At 41.7% G+C, this 17638-nt stretch overlaps 1 protein-coding gene across 1 annotated transcript in view; it reads left to right on the top strand.

The window, feature by feature from the left end:
* Positions 1 to 17638, top strand: part of xdh (xanthine dehydrogenase) — a 50506-nt gene that overhangs the window by 15666 nt on the left and 17202 nt on the right. Inside the window, exons 18-28 of the mRNA XM_053509189.1 lie at positions 309 to 435; positions 1150 to 1272; positions 2523 to 2619; positions 2762 to 2886; positions 4817 to 4950; positions 5028 to 5115; positions 5241 to 5327; positions 5460 to 5651; positions 5884 to 6029; positions 6181 to 6262; positions 7692 to 7787. Of these exons, the coding sequence (XP_053365164.1) occupies positions 309 to 435; positions 1150 to 1272; positions 2523 to 2619; positions 2762 to 2886; positions 4817 to 4950; positions 5028 to 5115; positions 5241 to 5327; positions 5460 to 5651; positions 5884 to 6029; positions 6181 to 6262; positions 7692 to 7787 (1297 nt within the window). The remainder of the gene's footprint in view (positions 1 to 308; positions 436 to 1149; positions 1273 to 2522; positions 2620 to 2761; positions 2887 to 4816; positions 4951 to 5027; positions 5116 to 5240; positions 5328 to 5459; positions 5652 to 5883; positions 6030 to 6180; positions 6263 to 7691; positions 7788 to 17638) is intronic.

The following is a 17638-nucleotide window of genomic DNA, read 5'->3' as shown; positions in this document are numbered from 1 at the left end:
TATCTGGGGTTTCATGAAATTATGAAATTCTGTTTTTCCTTTCTGTCTTATCTGTGTTGCATAGCTCCTACTTTCCAAAGCTTCATGTGTTGGAATGTTGGCAGGCCTGTTTGCATGGAAAACACATCGGGGCGGGAAGGAATAATCTAAATTTCCTGCTGTGGAACGGCACGCTAATGCATCTCTAGCAAACATTTATTAGCTAGAGAGCTCTGACCATATACATTTTTATTTATTGTATTCATTTTCCTCCTTTCTCAATTGCATAGAATTATGTGTATATGTCAATTTATCTTGTCTTCTGGCAGATCTATTGATATTGATGATGCCATGGCACTTCCAGGAGTGGTTACATTTGTCTCTGCCAAGGACATTCCTGGCAGCAATAAGACCGGCCCGGCTGTGTATGACGAGACTGTCTATGCTGATGATAAGGTTACCTACGTGATTTATTTATAATGTCTATTTAATGTCCCTAATAAATACAAACATTTTAGGAATTTGTGAATTTATGAATATTGACTGTCGTTAAACAGTGGTAAAGGGATAGTTCAGAGTTTTTCAAGTTTCAAGTTTTTTTCATGATATACCTTTATTCGTCCCACAATGGGGAAATTTGAGATTCTAATTGGGGCCAAATTCCACAACCCTCGTTCCATACAAAAATGCATTTCCATTGCAAGAAATAAGTTAAATTTGTATTAAATGTAGCGTAACCATAATTCTATAAATATAATCCCAACTCGATGTAGCTCAGTGAGACATGCAGAAGCATCATATGGGTTTCAGCTGAATTTAGGAATGCATTTTCTTTGGAACAAGGTGCGTAAATTTTGTACCTGCGCTCGCATTAAAGGTGCCAAACTTCCCAGCTGGTGTGCAGAGCAGGAAAACTCCAAACAACCAAGATCTATTGTAATGCACCTCAATTCTGCTTTAAGACAGACTTGAAAAACCTGAACTGTCCCTTTAAGTCTTGATAACTAGACTTGTTTTCATGCATTTGTCATGCATAAGGACTTGAGCTTTTAATTTGAGCCTCTACATTGGTTCTGTTTTTTAAAGGATTACACAGATATTTATAATGCTTATTATTATGGCGATGACAAAGTCTATAAATCATTATAAATAACGTTCCTCTTTGTCCAGGTCACATGTGTGGGTCATATCGTGGGAGCCGTTGTAGCAGACACACAAGTCCACGCCCAGAGGGCGGCCAAAGCTGTGAAGATCTCATATGAAGAATGTCAACCTGTTATTGTCACCATACAGGTGTGAAACCTTTCGAAGCTCTTTGTTGATCTAGTTTATGTAATGCTTTCTCTGTTTATTATTACATTTGCATGTGACTAATAATCAGAATAATCAGTAATATCAGAAAGCCAGTGAAGAGTGCAGTGTGAGTGCTTTGTCCTACTGAGTATCTCCGTGAAGTAACCAAACCCAAAGGTTATTGATGGTTTTCATGTTTCTAAATAAGCAAACTCTCAATCTTAATGGACGACTAACAAATAGTTATACTTCAAAGCTGTAGTTTAGTTACTTCTAAACAGGACATAACACACACACACACACACACACACACACACACACACACATTACAGACTCCCTTACTGTATACAGTATAGCTGACATTACCGGTTTTACTGGCTATTGGAGGCTTAGATAATTATAATTAAGCATGCGTCACCTTGTTGTATACATTATATAATCTTCCTGTTACGGTACAATAATACTGTGAGTCTGGGGGTAAGAGATGGACAACATGTTTACTTATTATGAACCTTTAATCTGGGATTGAGAAGAGCTTTTATCGTGTTCTTCTTTAGCCTTCAGGAGGTGAGGTCTCTCCGATAATCATTAACCTCGGGACATTACTTCGCTTCATGCAGTTTTGTTCATTCAGTGTCAGAAGTGTCCTCGGGAGTCTTGACACCGTATCTACAGTCACAGTCACAGTTATATAATACAGTCATTTGGGTTTTTCACAGAAACGGTGAATGCGGGTTAAAGATATGCACTAAAATGAAGACGGACACAGTTATTGTGAAAGACATCGACATGTGGAAAAAAGTAAAATAAAATAATAAAAAGATCACCTTTCTAAAAATAACTTAACTCAATCAGGTGAAGCTTACAGTATCACCTTCCCCATTGCACATAAAGTTTTGCACGTCTAGACTTTGCAATATTTGCCTGCTCTTCTTTACAGAACTGCAAAGAAGTTAAATTTGATGGTGACCTTTTGTGGGTTAAACACCCCATGTCAAATACCCGTCAAATAATTGTCATCATAACTATCCGTCCATTATGCCGACTCACCCAGAAGTTGTTCACCCCGTCTCTGCAAAATCTTTACGTCATTGCTGTTAAATAAATTGGCCTGAGCTACAGTGGATTAATTCCGTTACATTTCCAAAGACAATCCAAGTGCACACATCAACTCAGTGTGTGTGTGTGGGTGTGTGTGTGTGTAATTATAAACAGCTTCTCAGCTTTGTCTTTATCCTTCTTGTGTACAGGACGCCATTGCCAATCAGTCATTCTTCCAGCCAGTGAGAACAATAGAGCGAGGAGATCTTACGCAGGGCTTCCAGGAGTCTGATAGCGTCCTACAAGGTATATCATACTACATAAAAACATAAGGAAGACCAGTGAAGCAGTAATAAAGTGCATCTAAAGATATTTTTGTATAAGTTATATTTGTAAGAAACCGTAATTTCTCTGAATCCTGGAAGATTCTCTGGTTTGGTGTTTTCAGGTGAAATTCACATGGGTGGACAGGAACATTTTTACTTGGAGACAAACTGCACGCTCGCTGTCCCTAAGGGAGAGGACGGAGAAATGGAGCTGTTTGTGTCCACGCAGTCGGCCAGCAAAACACAAGTACTCAAAAACTAATTTGCAGTTCGTAAATTTATATATTGTTTACCGCAGGACTTATAACGTACAGGTGGTCCCCAACATTCAAGTTACAGATGCGAATAAACTGTAGTTCTACTTCCGGTTCAATCACAGAAGTAGCTCACGTGTATCGTACAAAATTGACACTGCAGTGCACCAGATACTAATATTTACAATTATATACAATATTTTCAGTGTGTGTGTATGTAGTGAATGTATAAAATAGCAAAAGATCCGGTATATTTAAATTTTTCTTGTTCCTTGGCTGCATTGAGCATGCTTGTGACAAAAGAATTTTCCTTGGGATAAATAAAGTTCCTCTTATCTTATCTTATTTTATCTTATATTGTATGTATGTGTGTTTGTTGTTGATGGGTTGTTTGGTGTGTGTGTGTGTGGGAGAAATAAGTTGGCCTCACCGGTTTCAGTGAATCAGTTCGGGAGCACAATGATAGAAAATGTCTGTCCTGTACAGTATTGGGTGTTTAACTAGAGTTAGAGTACCTGGATTACTTTTTTAATGTAACGAGTAATCTAATGCGTTGGGTCCAATATTTAAGTACTTAGTTATTTAGTTTAAATTTTAAAAATGTAATCCTTGAGCCCCCGATAATAGGGGAGATAGGGGTATTAGGGATAGGGGGATTAGTAGATGAGATGGGGGTATTAGTAGGTGAGATGGGAGATTAGTGATGAGATAGGGGTATTAGTAGGTGAGATAGGGGTATTAGTAGGTGAGATGGGGGTATTAGTAGATGAGATAGGGGTATTAGTAGATGAGATGGGGGTATTAGTAGGTGAGATAGGGGTATTAGTAGGTGAGATGGGGTATTAGTAGGTGAGATAGGGGATTAGTAGGTGAGATGGGGTATTAGTAGGTGAGATGGGGGTATTAGTAGGTGAGATAGGGGTATTAGTAGGTGAGATAGGGGTATTAGTAGGTGAGATAGGGGTATTAGTAGGTGAGATGGGGGATTAGTAGGTGAGATAGGGGTATTAGTAGGTGAGATAGGGGTATTAGTAGGTGAGATGGGGGTATTAGTAGGTGAGATAGGGGGATTAGTAGGTGAGATGGGGGTATTAGTAGGTGAGATAGGGGGATTAGTAGGTGAGATGGGGGTATTAGTAGGTGAGATAGGGGGATTAGTAGGTGAGATGGGGGATTAGTAGGTGAGATAGGGGTATTAGTAGGTGAGATGGGGGGTATTAGTAGGTGAGATGGGGGTATTAGTAGGTGAGATGGGGGATTAGTAGGTGAGATAGGGGGATTAGTAGGTGAGATAGGGGTATTATTAGTTTAGTAGTTTAGTAGTTTGTTAGATTATGGGCCAAACTTGACTGAGTGATGATGGTAGAATAATTATAAAGGTCTTGACTAAAACAACATGCATGAGGAATCACAAAGGAGTTTTCATTTTCCTCAATGGAAAAGTACTGAACTAGTTACTTTTATCAGAAAGTAACTCTGTAATGTAACTAATTACTTTTTAAAGACGGTAATTTTGTAACGTAATTAGTTACTTTAAAAAGTAACGTCCCACAACACTGGTCCTGTAAAGCTGTCCTGGTGTTGAATAATCCTAATTTTGGAAAATCCTCAACAAAACAGAGTTCACAGTCCAATACAGTGGAAAACAGCTCTGAGATAAAATGGCGTCTGGGATTTCCCCTTTTATTTCAAAGGCGCTGAGGCAACACTGTTAGATTTGTGTGAGGTTTCCTTAGGCACGGTTACAGTTACTAATACACATTAGTGTGTTGACTTGAACATATCTGGTAAAAAAAAAACACACACTCATTACCACTTAACTTTAAAGCTAAATAGCTTCATTTTTAGTATATTCTGCTAAATGATCTGTGATTTAGGCAGCTGCTTTTATATGGTTAAGCAATTTTTATTATTTGGTTTTAGAGTCTTGTGGCCAAAGCGTTAGGAGTACCAGCCAGTCACATCGTGTGTCGAGTAAAGAGAATGGGAGGAGGATTTGGAGGGAAAGAGTGCCGCAGCACCATGCTCTCAACAGCCGTGGCTGTCGCTGCTCACAAGTAAGAAAAGAAATGTTGTAAATAATCATTAGTGCTCAGAATTACATACGTGAACAGTTCCAATTCCCTTTCTGTAGAGTCAGGAGACCAGTCCGTTGCATGTTAGACCGTGATGAGGACATGCTGGTTACTGGAGGTCGACACCCATTCTTTGGAAGATACAAGGTGAGATTATTACATAAATATAACGTATTTAAGGCTGCATTTGCTGAAAGTGGTAATCAACATTGATTAGATGATATCAGTCGTAATTGCCTTTTTGCCCGTCTCTTTTTTTATGGTTTGTGAAGGTTGGATTCAAGAAGAACGGAAAAGTTATGGCTCTGGATGTGACCTACTACAGCAACGCGGGAAATTCCCTGGATCTCTCCCTGTCTGTCAGTGTCAGAATCATGATGTTAAGTCATAGTTTTATATCCAGATGTTTGATTAGTCAATCCAGGCTTTTGCAGTTAAACTTTATGTTCAGGTTCCAGCATGAGTTTGTTTGTTTGTTTGTTTTCCTTTAGATTATGGAAAGAGCACTATTTCATATGGACAACTGCTACAACATACCTCACATTCGTGGCACTGGTTACATGTGTAAAACTAATCTGCCCTCCAATTCTGCATTTCGGGGCTTTGGTGGGCCTCAGGGAATGATGGTAGCAGAGAGCTGGATAAGTGACGTCGCTCTATCTTGTGGCCTCCCTGCTGAACAGGTTTGGATTGAAATATCAGACTTTTAAAAGTATCAATTAATGTCTGCTTTAAGATTAAAAAAATATATTTAATATCTCCTATTGACAGTTATACTCTTCTATACTAATTCTGCATTGGTAGACTAGAGTTTGGAGATATTGCTATATGCTGTCACCTGATTTAAAGCCCTGAAGCTCATTTTTGTTTCATCACTGGCAAAAAAATTCTGATTGAATCTCTTTGAACTTGCAGGTGAGGAAGATGAATCTGTATAAAGAGGGAGACTACACCCCCTTTAACCAGTGTCTGGACCAGTTTACCATACAGCGCTGCTGGGATGAGTGCATGACCATTTCAGACTTCCACCAGTGGAAGGCCAAGGTGAAACAGTATAATGAGTGAGTGACTACAAGTCTTTTTTCTAACCGAGGAACAAAAAAAAGTGTGTCAGTTGGAATTCTTAAGCTTTAATGGATAAAAGAATTTAGAAAAAAGAAATTGTTTTGAAGAAACCTTCTGAGTGGTGTTATTGTAATTTTTGTGATGCAGGCAGAATCGCTGGACCAAAAGAGGGTTGTCCATCATTCCTACCAAGTTCGGCATCAGCTTCACTGCAGTCTTCCTCAATCAGGTTCTCTTTTTTTTTTCACTGTGTGCAATGCCGTGCATTTGTAGTGCTACGACCTGCAAGTAATTTGTACATAACTGTGATATTCTATTTAAAGGAATATGTCCAACATCTCACTGTTACACAAAGTTTTTTTTGTTTGTAGGTTCTTAGTTTCGAAGCATTGGCGTGTCGCTGTGAGAGTGTGCATAAGGCCTTGGTCATGTTAGAAGGTTAATCTACTCCCTGGCCTCACACAGTACACTCATACAGAATGATGGCGATTTGGTAAAGCAGAGGCGTCAAATGTTCTCCAGAAAGGGCTGGCGTATGTGCAGGTTTTCATATCAACCATAATACACTTACAGAGTATTATGGCTTTAGATGTTTGATGAGCTGACTTTCACATTCTCCTTCAAAATTACAGTAGTTTTGGTCTCTTGGTGGGTCTTTGGCAGATAACCATAGATTGTAGTATAAAAAGAAGCTGACAAACCCTCCGTGACGTCACCAAAAGATTGAAGCTCAATTGTGGGAGCTCTGTTTATCACCATCTTGCAGTGACCCTCTAAAAGGCCATAAATGGCTTATAAATCGCGTTCATCTTTACTCCACTTTGTATTTATTCGAACTCGGTCGTCCGTCGTCCCCTACAGTATGTACCTTGCGGTGAGTTAAACTACAACTATTCCAGTTAGCTAAAGTGATGCACAGCAGACAGATAACAGTTTTACACCTACAATGCAGCTGTCACTCAAATCAGCCACACCCAAATTTTATATCAATTTTATAACTTAATATAATTTTATCTGATGAGTTACATAACCATTCACCCCTGTACAGTTGTCATAAATTGAAAATCTAGCTTTTAGGGCCACAACAGGTTTTGTACAAGGCTGTAAACCTGTTTATTTCTGTTGTAAAGTTGGACATTTTAACATGGGCCTGTATGGGGATTGACTTGCTTTTGGTCATTCGAGGAACTGAACATTTTGCCACTTCCTGGTTGGCCTTATTTTCCAGAACTGAAGGTTAGCCTTGCAGATAACCTTCTTTAGGTATAATCACAGTTGTGCTATATAATTTACATGTTTTAAATAATAAAATTCAAAATTCAAAATGACCTCGATTGGACATTTTTATAAATGGTCTCGTCCTTGCATTGTCCCCTCCTTGGTTTCTATGATGATTGTTTCAGTATAAGAAACCAGAGGGCTTTCCTGAAACTAGTGACTTTACAGTCTGTCGATATTATGTGACATTTAATTGCACACAGTTTGAGATTATTTCACTAATTATGTGACAGGGTGGCAAAAAACATCGAGTTTTTTAGTAACTTTGAAACAAGCTTAATTAGTGATTTATAACAAATTAAGGCAATATCAGTTCCAGGGTGTCATTACTTATGCAAGGAAGTGAGAGTTTTGATAATACTGTATATGATTTTTTCCAGGCAGGAGCACTGGTTCATATCTATACAGATGGTTCAGTCCTTCTTACCCATGGAGGAACAGAGATGGGACAAGGCCTGCACACCAAAATGGTTCAGGTAAAAAGAAAGAGACACACAATCTTCTACAGACACATCTGCTGCGTTTTAGGAGATTTCTCTTCTTATTTCTCTTCTTCTAATCATATTTGCAGACACATAGTGGGCGGGGTCCAAACGTCTAAGACAACATTAAAAATATGGAATCTTTAAAAATTTCAATAGAAAGTAAATATAAAGATTTAAAAGTAAAAAATACAAGAAAAAAAGTAAATGTTCAGCATGTTGTGGACAGGAGGACAAAGTACATAAATCATGTGCTTGAGTTAAAGTAGAGGTAGACTAGGTTAAAAATTACTCAAGTACAGCATAAGACATCTATTTATCTATTTATTTCCACATGAGTAAAAGTATAAAAGTCCTTGTCATTAAATTTACCTAAGTATGAAAGTATCTCTCTCTCTCATTCTCTTTCTCTCTCTCTCTCTCTCATTCTCTCTCTCTCTCTCTCTCTCTCTCATTCTCTCTCTCTCTCTCTCTCTCATTCTCTCTCTCTCTCTCTCTCTCTCATTCTCTCTCTCTCTCATTCTCTCTCTCTCTCTCATTCTCTCTCTCTCTCATTCTCTCTCTCTCTCTCTCTCATTCTCTCTCTCTCTCTCTCATTCTCTCTCTCTCTCTCTCTCTCTCTCTCATTCTCTCTCTCTCTCATTCTCTCTCTCTCTCTCTCTCTCTCTCTCTCTCATTCTCTCTCTCTCTCATTCTCTCTCTCTCTCTCTGGTGCATGCTGGGAGGTGGTGTGAGAGTAGCGTGTGGAGTGTGGTGTGAGAGCGAATGAGCGTTTTCTAAACTTTTGGAAAACTTTTCTAATACTTTTGAGCTTTTCTTTTTCTAAAGCACAATATTATTATAAACATCTATAAACAGCAGCGCGCGCGGTGTTATTAGTTTAAACCCGCGGGTGTGTGGAGCTGTTGACTCCCGTGACGGGGTGCAGGGATGGCGGCTCACCCGAGCGGTGCGGTCCGTCCTCTCTCACTCCGTCACGGGGTGCGCTGTGAGGTGAGCGCCGTGGTGTCGGTGGAGCAGGTGTTAATGGCGGTAGGAGAGTGTATCGGCTGTGAGAACATCGTGTCGGCGTCGCGGATGAACAAGGCCGTGGTGGTGTTCGTTAAGGAGAGGGAACTCGTACATCAGCTGATTGAACACGGAATAAAGGTGAGTGGAGAACTTTATTCCGTTACTCCGCTGGGTGTAACAACAATGAAGGTCACCGTGTCGAACATTCCTCCTTTTATCCCCGATGAGGATATAGAGAGGGAACTGTCTCGATTCGGGAAGATAGTGAGCAGTATAAGAGTGGTTTCTCTGAACTGTAAAAACCCCGCGCTGAAGCACGTCGTGTCCTTCAGGCGTACAGTGCTCATGTTCCTGACTGAGTCCACTCTGGACATCTCATTCAGAGTCACACATGAGGGAAAGTCATACATGCTGTACGCCAGCACTGGGAACATGAGGTGCTTCGAATGTGGGGACATCGGGCACAAAAAGTTCAGCTGCCCACATAGAGCACAGGGCAGGGAGGAGGCGGGGCCTAGTGGGGTCAGGGCAGTGGGGCAGGACGGAGCGAGGTCCAGTGTGGAGCAGACTGGTGGTGTAGTGGTGCAGGGTGGGGTTGTAGTGGTGCAGGGTGGAGGTGATGTGGTGCAGGGTGGAGGTATAATGAAGCAGGATGGAGGTGTAATGGTGCAGGATGAAGGTGCAGTGGTGCAGGATGGAGGTGTAATGGTGCAGGATGGAGGTGTAATGGTGCAGGATGGAGGTGTAATGGTGCAAGATGGAGGTGTAGTGGTGCAGGATGGAGGTGTTGTGGTGCAGGATGGAGGTGTAATGGTGCAGGATGGAGGTGTTGTGGTGCAGGATGGAGGTGCAGTGGTGCAGGATGGAGGTGCAGTGGTGCAGGATGGAGGTGTAGAGGTGCAGGATGAAGAGAGCTCCGGCAGGGAGCGTGCAGGTGGAATGGTGGTGTTGGGTGCAGTGAGCCCCAGTGTGCAGCAGTCAGCTGCTGCAGAGGGGCAGGATGGGAGCCAACCCACTATAGAGAACAGTGAAACAACTGAAGATGAGCAGACAAGAGACTTACGAACAGACAGTGAACTGGTGATAGTTAAAAAAACAAAGCAAGGGAAGTTAAATGATGTGTCATACAGGGAAAAAAGGGCCAAGGAATGTGAAGAGGTGGAGAGGGCTGAGGAGCCCAGAGCAAAAAGAAGCACTCGGAACACTCAGAAGGAATCGACCTCATTGGGGGGATTTAATAGCATGGGTGGGGCAAGTAGTATGGAAGGACTAACATCACCCTTAGAGCAAGATGATGATTTTATAGATGATGATTATGAGGAGGACAGGTATTCTGATATATCAGACATTAGTGTGTCACAATTTGGGGGAGAACAACAACTCTACACACTTGAGGACATAAAAGAATATTTGAGAAAAACATATAAAAAACCAATAAGTATTGAAGACCATTTCACAGACGTTAAAAAATTTATAGCATCAGTGGCACACTTACAGCGTACCACAAGTCATGATCTCTTGAGTAAAAAAATGAGATGGCGTTTAAAAGATCACATACTGAAATGGCAGCGGTCTCATCCCAAGCGCAAATGAACACACCACACTGGGTGCTCTCTGTTGTTCTGATCAAACTTCATCACATGGGTGTTGTCTTTCTGTATACAGCTGTTCTCATATGCGTTTCTTTCCTTATACCGCTCTTCTTCATAGATAGGCTAAGAGTAGGTACCCTAAACATTAACGGGGGCAGGGATAGGAAAAGACAAGCCGTAGTCATACAATACATTAAACAGAAAAACATAGATGTTGCTTTCCTACAAGAAACACATAGTGACGTAGACAACATGACAGAGTGGCAGATGAGGTGGGAAGACCAACTTTTTTTTAGTCATGGGACAAATTTTAGTACCGGGGTAGCAATTTTAATTTCAAAAAGAATAAAAATAAACGTAACCAGAAGCATTGAGATAGAACAGGGTCGTGTAATAATGGTACAAGCCGAGATTGAAGGCCAAAACTTTTTACTTTTTAATGTCTATGCCTCTAATAAAGGAAGTGAGAGAATGAAAACATTTTATAAAATAAAAGACGCAATCACACAACACGGTAACAACCACATTGTAGTCATGGGTGGAGATTGGAATTGTACAGAAGATTTTACAGTAGACAGGAACACAGAAGAACCGCACTCTCAATCTTCTGATGTACTAAACAACATAATCAAAACATGTGGACTAGTAGACCCTTGGAGAGAAAAGAACCAGGGAACAAAACAATACACATGGATAAAAACCACTGAACAAAGAATAAGTGCTGCAAGACTGGACAGAATTTATGTTACAAAAACTTACAGAAATAAAATCCTAATGAGCTCTATTCATCCTAGTGGTTTTTCCGACCACCACATGGCTGCAATAGATCTTACACTGTCTGAAAACACAAAACCTCGTTTTTACTGGTGTTTTAACTCAAAACTACTTCAGGATCAAAATTTCTGTTTTAAATTTTTAATCTTTTGGGAAGAATGGAGAAGGAGGAAAGGGGATTTTACATCCTTAGGCACATGGTGGGAGGTGGGGAAAGTACAAATTAAAATATTTTGTAAACAATATACAGCTCATACAAATGCAATAAAAAAAGGTGCAGTTGAACAATTGGAGAGGGAGATAATAAACATAGAAAGTGAGATACTTGCTAAAAATAAAGGGGAAAAAAGAAACTTTTTAGAACAAAAAAAGAAGGCACTAAGCTCCTTTTTACACGAACAAGCCAAGGGAGCCCTAATAAGATCACAAATCTCCAACATCAAAGACATTGATGCCCCAACCACCTACTTCTTTAAATTGGAACGGAAAACCCGACGACAGAACCAAATGCTGTACTTAAAACGTCCGGATGGCAGCACAACTACATCCTGTGAAGAAATGAGAAAGATTGCAGTGGATTTTTATAAAGACCTGTACCACAAGGAGATCACCGACCCACAATGCAGTGAGGAATTAACAAAGGATTTACCAAAACTAACAGAAGAGCAAAGGGAAGCATTAGACACGGACATCGAGCTGCAGGAACTGAGCACAGCAGTAAAACAACTCTCTACTGGTCGAGCACCGGGCATTGACGGTCTCCCAGCCGAATTTTATAAACATTTCTGGGAAACACTGGGAACAGATTTACACGAGGTTTTTAACTGGTCTTTTAACAACGGGAAATTACCGACAAGCTGCACACGGGCGGCTCTATCTTTGCTTCCAAAAAAAGGAGACTTGGGTGTTTTAAAAAATTGGAGACCTGTAGCTCTTTTATGCACAGACTATAAAATTTTATCAAAGTGCTTGTCAAACAGACTAAAAGAATATATTAGTGAAATAATACACACAAGTCAGACATACTGCATACCTGGACGCACGATAATAGACAATGTTTTTACAGTACGTGACATGATAGAATTGTGTAAAATGAATTCTTTTGACTTGGGTTTTTTATCTTTGGATCAAGAAAAAGCCTTTGATAGAGTGGACCACACGTACTTATTTAACACACTAAAGGCATTTGGAATGGGAACAAGGTTCACAGCGTGGGTCAAGCTTTTATACACAGATGCATGCATCATATTGAAAGTTGGAGGAGGGCTTAGCTATCCTTTTAAGATACAACGGGGGATTAGACAAGGGTGCCCACTGTCAGGGCAGTTATATAGCTTGGCCATCGAACCGCTTTTACAACAACTAAGAAAAAACATGAACGGGTTATCAGAATATGGCATGCCAAATAAAGTAGTGACATCGGCCTACGCAGACGATATAATGGTTTTTATCACCAAACAAGAAGACATGCATGTCCTCTCCAATAGCCTAAGAAAGTATCAGGCCGCATCCTCAGCACGTGTCAATTGGAGCAAATGCGAAAGTCTAATAGCAGGTCAGTGGAAAGAAAAACAGATTCCCAAACTCCCAGAGAACCTGCAATGGGGAAGAACAGGAATTAAATACCTGGGAATACATTTAGGGGACGAGAACTACATGCAGAAAAACTGGGAGGGCCTGGTGGAGAAGGTAAGTGCAAAGTTGTCTAAATGGACCTGGGTCCTGCCCCAGCTGTCCTACAGGGGGAGAGTACTGGTCGCCAATAATTTGGTCGCCTCGATGCTGTGGCATAAGTTCACAGCTCTTGACCCCCCGGAAGCAACAGTCAGAGAGATTCAGAGAAGGATGGTCGACTTTTTCTGGAACGGACAGCACTGGACACGGGCACCAGTTCTCTACCTGCCGATACAGGAGGGAGGCCAGGGCTTAATCGACATACAAAGCCGAATAAAAACATTCCGTCTTCAGACCGCACAAAGACTGCTTTATGAGAATGAAACAACATGGACTCACACAGCAAGTCAGTTATTTCAAAAAATCGAGGATCTCAAATACGACAGACAGCTGTTCATCATGAACTTAAACGAGATCAATACATCCAAAACGTCAAAGTTTTATCAGACAGTTTTAAAAGCGTGGTCTTCACTACTGAAAATCAGCAGAACGGGGGGCCAGCCGTGCCTTTCTGTAAATCAAGAACCACTTTTTAGCAACCCACTGATTCCAGCAAAAATCCTGACATCAAGGAACATACGTCGGCGTTTCCAAGAAGCTGGTATTATGAAACTTGGGGACTTGAGGGCTGGTAGAACATGGAAACCCACAGCTACACTAGTGGAAGAGACGAAAATCCAGTCTCATAGAATACTGCAGAGAATAATGGGAGAGGTGATTCTAGCACTGCCTCGAGAGTTCAAGGAGACTTTAAAACGGGACTCCGGAGGGGACCAGCAACCTTTCCCCCCTCTCTCCATCTCTGCAGCAGCAGAACGACCGGAAACCAACGGAGAAATACTGTCCTTCAAGATACCACAACTGACGGACTTTGAAAACGCCACCAAGAGAGCCTTATACATTACCAGTGTGAAGGTGACCCATCAGAACTCTCTGGCCGGGGTAAAAGAGTCGAGGTGGTCGGATCTGCTGGCGCCGGGTTCTTCCCCACGGGGCAGCTGGAGGTCCCTGTACAAACCCCCTGCGGAGAAGCGTACAGCTGATCTGCAGTGGAGGATCGTGCACGGGGCCGTGGCCACAAACAGACACGTAGCACATATCGACCCTACCGTAGCTACAGCATGCCCATTCTGTGGGAGGGATGAAACTATAGAGCACCTCTTTTTAGGATGTGAGAGGTTAAGGTCAATGCTCAACACCCTGAGAGTATGGACAGCAAGTTTTGAGCAAGCCTTAACAAAAGAGTTGTACATTTTCGGCCCAAAATACTCAGCTAACAACAAGAAAAAGATCTGCATAATAAATTTTTTAATTGGCAAAGCAAAACTGGCCACATGGCTTACAAGAAAAAACAAAATTAAAAACGATGGCACCCTAAATGCAGAAAATATGCTTAAAATTCTTGTAAAAACCAGACTAAAAATTGAATTCGCATATGCAACAATGACACAGAAGCTGCAGGATTTCCATGAAGTTTGGGGACAGGGGGGAATTTTATGTAGTGTAGAAAATGACTTGCTTTTTTTAACCTTTTAATATAAATTTATGCACTATACATGGAAATGTCATCTTATCTTACTGTATTTATTAACCTTTTATTGTATTTTGAGCGTGTCAATGCTGTTTTATGAACTCGTGATGATTTTACTCCACTACCGTTTCACATGGACTATAAGATATCTGTGCTCCTCTTGGAACATGACAAAATCAAACCAATACAGACCGATATCCTGTGATTATACTTTTATTGATGCTCTGTCTACTATACAGGTTTTATTTATTTATTTATTATTATTATTATTTTTTTTTTTTTTTCTTACACTTACCTATTTCATGAATGTTAAACTGTCAAAAAAAAAAAAAAAAAAAAAAGGGGGGGGGGGGCGACCTGGTATTACTAGGTGCAAGTATGTACATGTGTGAATGTGTGTGTATATATGAATGTATGTGTGTGTACGTTTTTTTTTTTTTTTTTTTTTTCCCAGATCTTTGTCTTTATCTGAACACTTTTAGTTTTTTACCTAGTTTTTTTTAACCCCATATATATATCCAATGGGATGGATATGACATGATTGTTTAAAAATAAAAGACCCCTAAAAGTCAAAGTCTCTCTCTCTCTCTCTCTCATTCTCTCTCTCTCTCTCTCTCTCTCTCTTATTCTCTCTCTCTTTCATTCTCTCTCTCTCTCTCTCTCTCATTCTCTCTCTCTCTCTCTCTCATTCTCTCTCTCTCTCTTTCTCATTCTCTTTCTCTCTCTCTCTCTCTCATTCTCTCTCTCTCTCTCTCTCTCTCATTCTCTCTCTCTCTCTCTCTCTCATTCTCTCTCTCTCTCTCTCTCTCTCTCTGGTGCATGCTGGGAGGTGGTGTGAGAGTAGCGTGTGGAGTGTGGTGTGAGAGCGAATGAGCGTTTTCTAAACTTTTGGAAAACTTTTCTAATACTTTTGAGCTTTTCTTTTTCTAAAGCACAATATTATTATAAACATCTATAAACAGCAGCGCGCGCGGTGTTATTAGTTTAAACCCGCGGGTGTGTGGAGCTGTTGACTCCCGTGACGGGGTGCAGGGATGGCGGCTCACCCGAGCGGTGCGGCCCGTCCTCTCTCACTCCGTCACGGGGTGCGCTGTGAGGTGAGCGCCGTGGTGTCGGTGGAGCAGGTGTTAATGGCGGTAGGAGAGTGTATCGGCTGTGAGAACATCGTGTCGGCGTCGCGGATGAACAAGGCCGTGGTGGTGTTCGTTAAGGAGAGGGAACTCGTACATCAGCTGATTGAACACGGAATAAAGGTGAGTGGAGAACTTTATTCCGTTACTCCGCTGGGTGTAACAACAATGAAGGTCACCGTTTCGAACATTCCTCCTTTTATCCCCGATGAGGATATAGAGAGGGAACTGTCTCGATTCGGTAAGATTGTGAGCAGTATAAGAGTGGTTTCTCTGAACTGTAAAAACCCCGCGCTGAAGCATGTCGTGTCCTTCAGGCGTACAGTGCTCATGTTCCTGACTGAGTCCACTCTGGACATCTCATTCAGAGTCACACATGAGGGAAAGTCATACATGCTGTACGCCAGCACTGGGAACATGAGGTGCTTCGAATGTGGGGACATCGGGCACAAAAAGTTCAGCTGCCCACATAGAGCACAGGGCAGGGAGGAGGCGGGGCCTAGTGGGGTCAGGGCAGTGGGGCAGGACGGAGCGGGGTCCAGTGTGGAGCAGACTGGTGGTGTAGTGGTGCAGGGTGGAGGTGATGTGGTGCAGGGTGGAGGTGATGTGGTGCAGGGTGGAGGTATAATGAAGCAGGATGGAGGTGTAGTGGTACAGGATGGAGGTGTAATGGTGCAGGATGGAGGTGCAGTGGTGCAGGATGGAGGTGTTGTGGTGCAGGATGGAGGTGTAGTGGTGCAGGATGGAGGTGTTGTGGTACAGGATGGAGGTGTAATGGTGCAGGATGGAGGTGTTGTGGTGCAGGATGGAGGTGTTGTGGTGCAGGATGGAGGTGTAATGGTGCAGGATGGAGGTGCAGTGGTGCAGGATGAAGGTGTTGTGGTGCAGGATGGAGGTGTAATGGTGCAGGATGGAGGTGCAGTGGTGCAGGATGGAGGTGTAGAGGTGCAGGATGAAGAGAGCTCCGGCAGGGAGCGTGCAGGTGGAATGGTGGTGTTGGGTGTAGTGAGCCCCAGTGTGCAGCGGTCAGCTGCTGCAGAGGGGCAGGATGGGAGCCAACCCACTATAGAGAACAGTGAAACAACTGAAGATGAGCAGACAAGAGACTTACGAACAGACAGTGAACTGGTGATAGTTAAAAAAACAAAGCAAGGGAAGTTAAATGATGTGTCATACAGGGAAAAAAGGGCCAAGGAATGTGAAGAGGTGGAGAGGGCTGAGGAGCCCAGAGCAAAAAGAAGCACTCGGAACACTCAGAAGGAATCGACCTCATTGGGGGGATTTAATAGCATGGGTGGGGCAAGTAGTATGGAAGGACTAACATCACCCTTAGAGCAAGATGATGATTTTATAGATGATGATTATGAGGAGGACAGGTATTCTGATATATCAGACATTAGTGTGTCACAATTTGGGGGAGAACAACAACTCTACACACTTGAGGACATAAAAGAATATTTGAGAAAAACATATAAAAAACCAATAAGTATTGAAGACCATTTCACAGACGTTAAAAAATTTATAGCATCAGTGGCACACTTACAGCGTACCACAAGTCATGATCTCTTGAGTAAAAAAATGAGATGGCGTTTAAAAGATCACATACTGAAATGGCAGCGGTCTCATCCCAAGCGCAAATGAACACACCACACTGGGTGCTCTCTGTTGTTCTGATCAAACTTCATCACATGGGTGTTGTCTTTCTGTATACAGCTGTTCTCATATGCGTTTCTTTCCTTATACCGCTCTTCTTCATAGATAGGCTAAGAGTAGGTACCCTAAACATTAACGGGGGCAGGGATAGGAAAAGACAAGCCGTAGTCATACAATACATTAAACAGAAAAACATAGATGTTGCTTTCCTACAAGAAACACATAGTGACGTAGACAACATGACAGAGTGGCAGATGAGGTGGGAAGACCAACTTTTTTTTAGTCATGGGACAAATTTTAGTACCGGGGTAGCAATTTTAATTTCAAAAAGAATAAAAATAAACGTAACCAGAAGCATTGAGATAGAACAGGGTCGTGTAATAATGGTACAAGCCGAGATTGAAGGCCAAAACTTTTTACTTTTTAATGTCTATGCCTCTAATAAAGGAAGTGAGAGAATGAAAACATTTTATAAAATAA

Source organism: Clarias gariepinus, chromosome 13 (assembly GCF_024256425.1).
Source record: "Clarias gariepinus isolate MV-2021 ecotype Netherlands chromosome 13, CGAR_prim_01v2, whole genome shotgun sequence".
NCBI classification, from domain to species: Eukaryota; Metazoa; Chordata; class Actinopteri; order Siluriformes; family Clariidae; genus Clarias; species Clarias gariepinus.
This window is presented reverse-complemented; position numbering and strand designations above follow the sequence as displayed.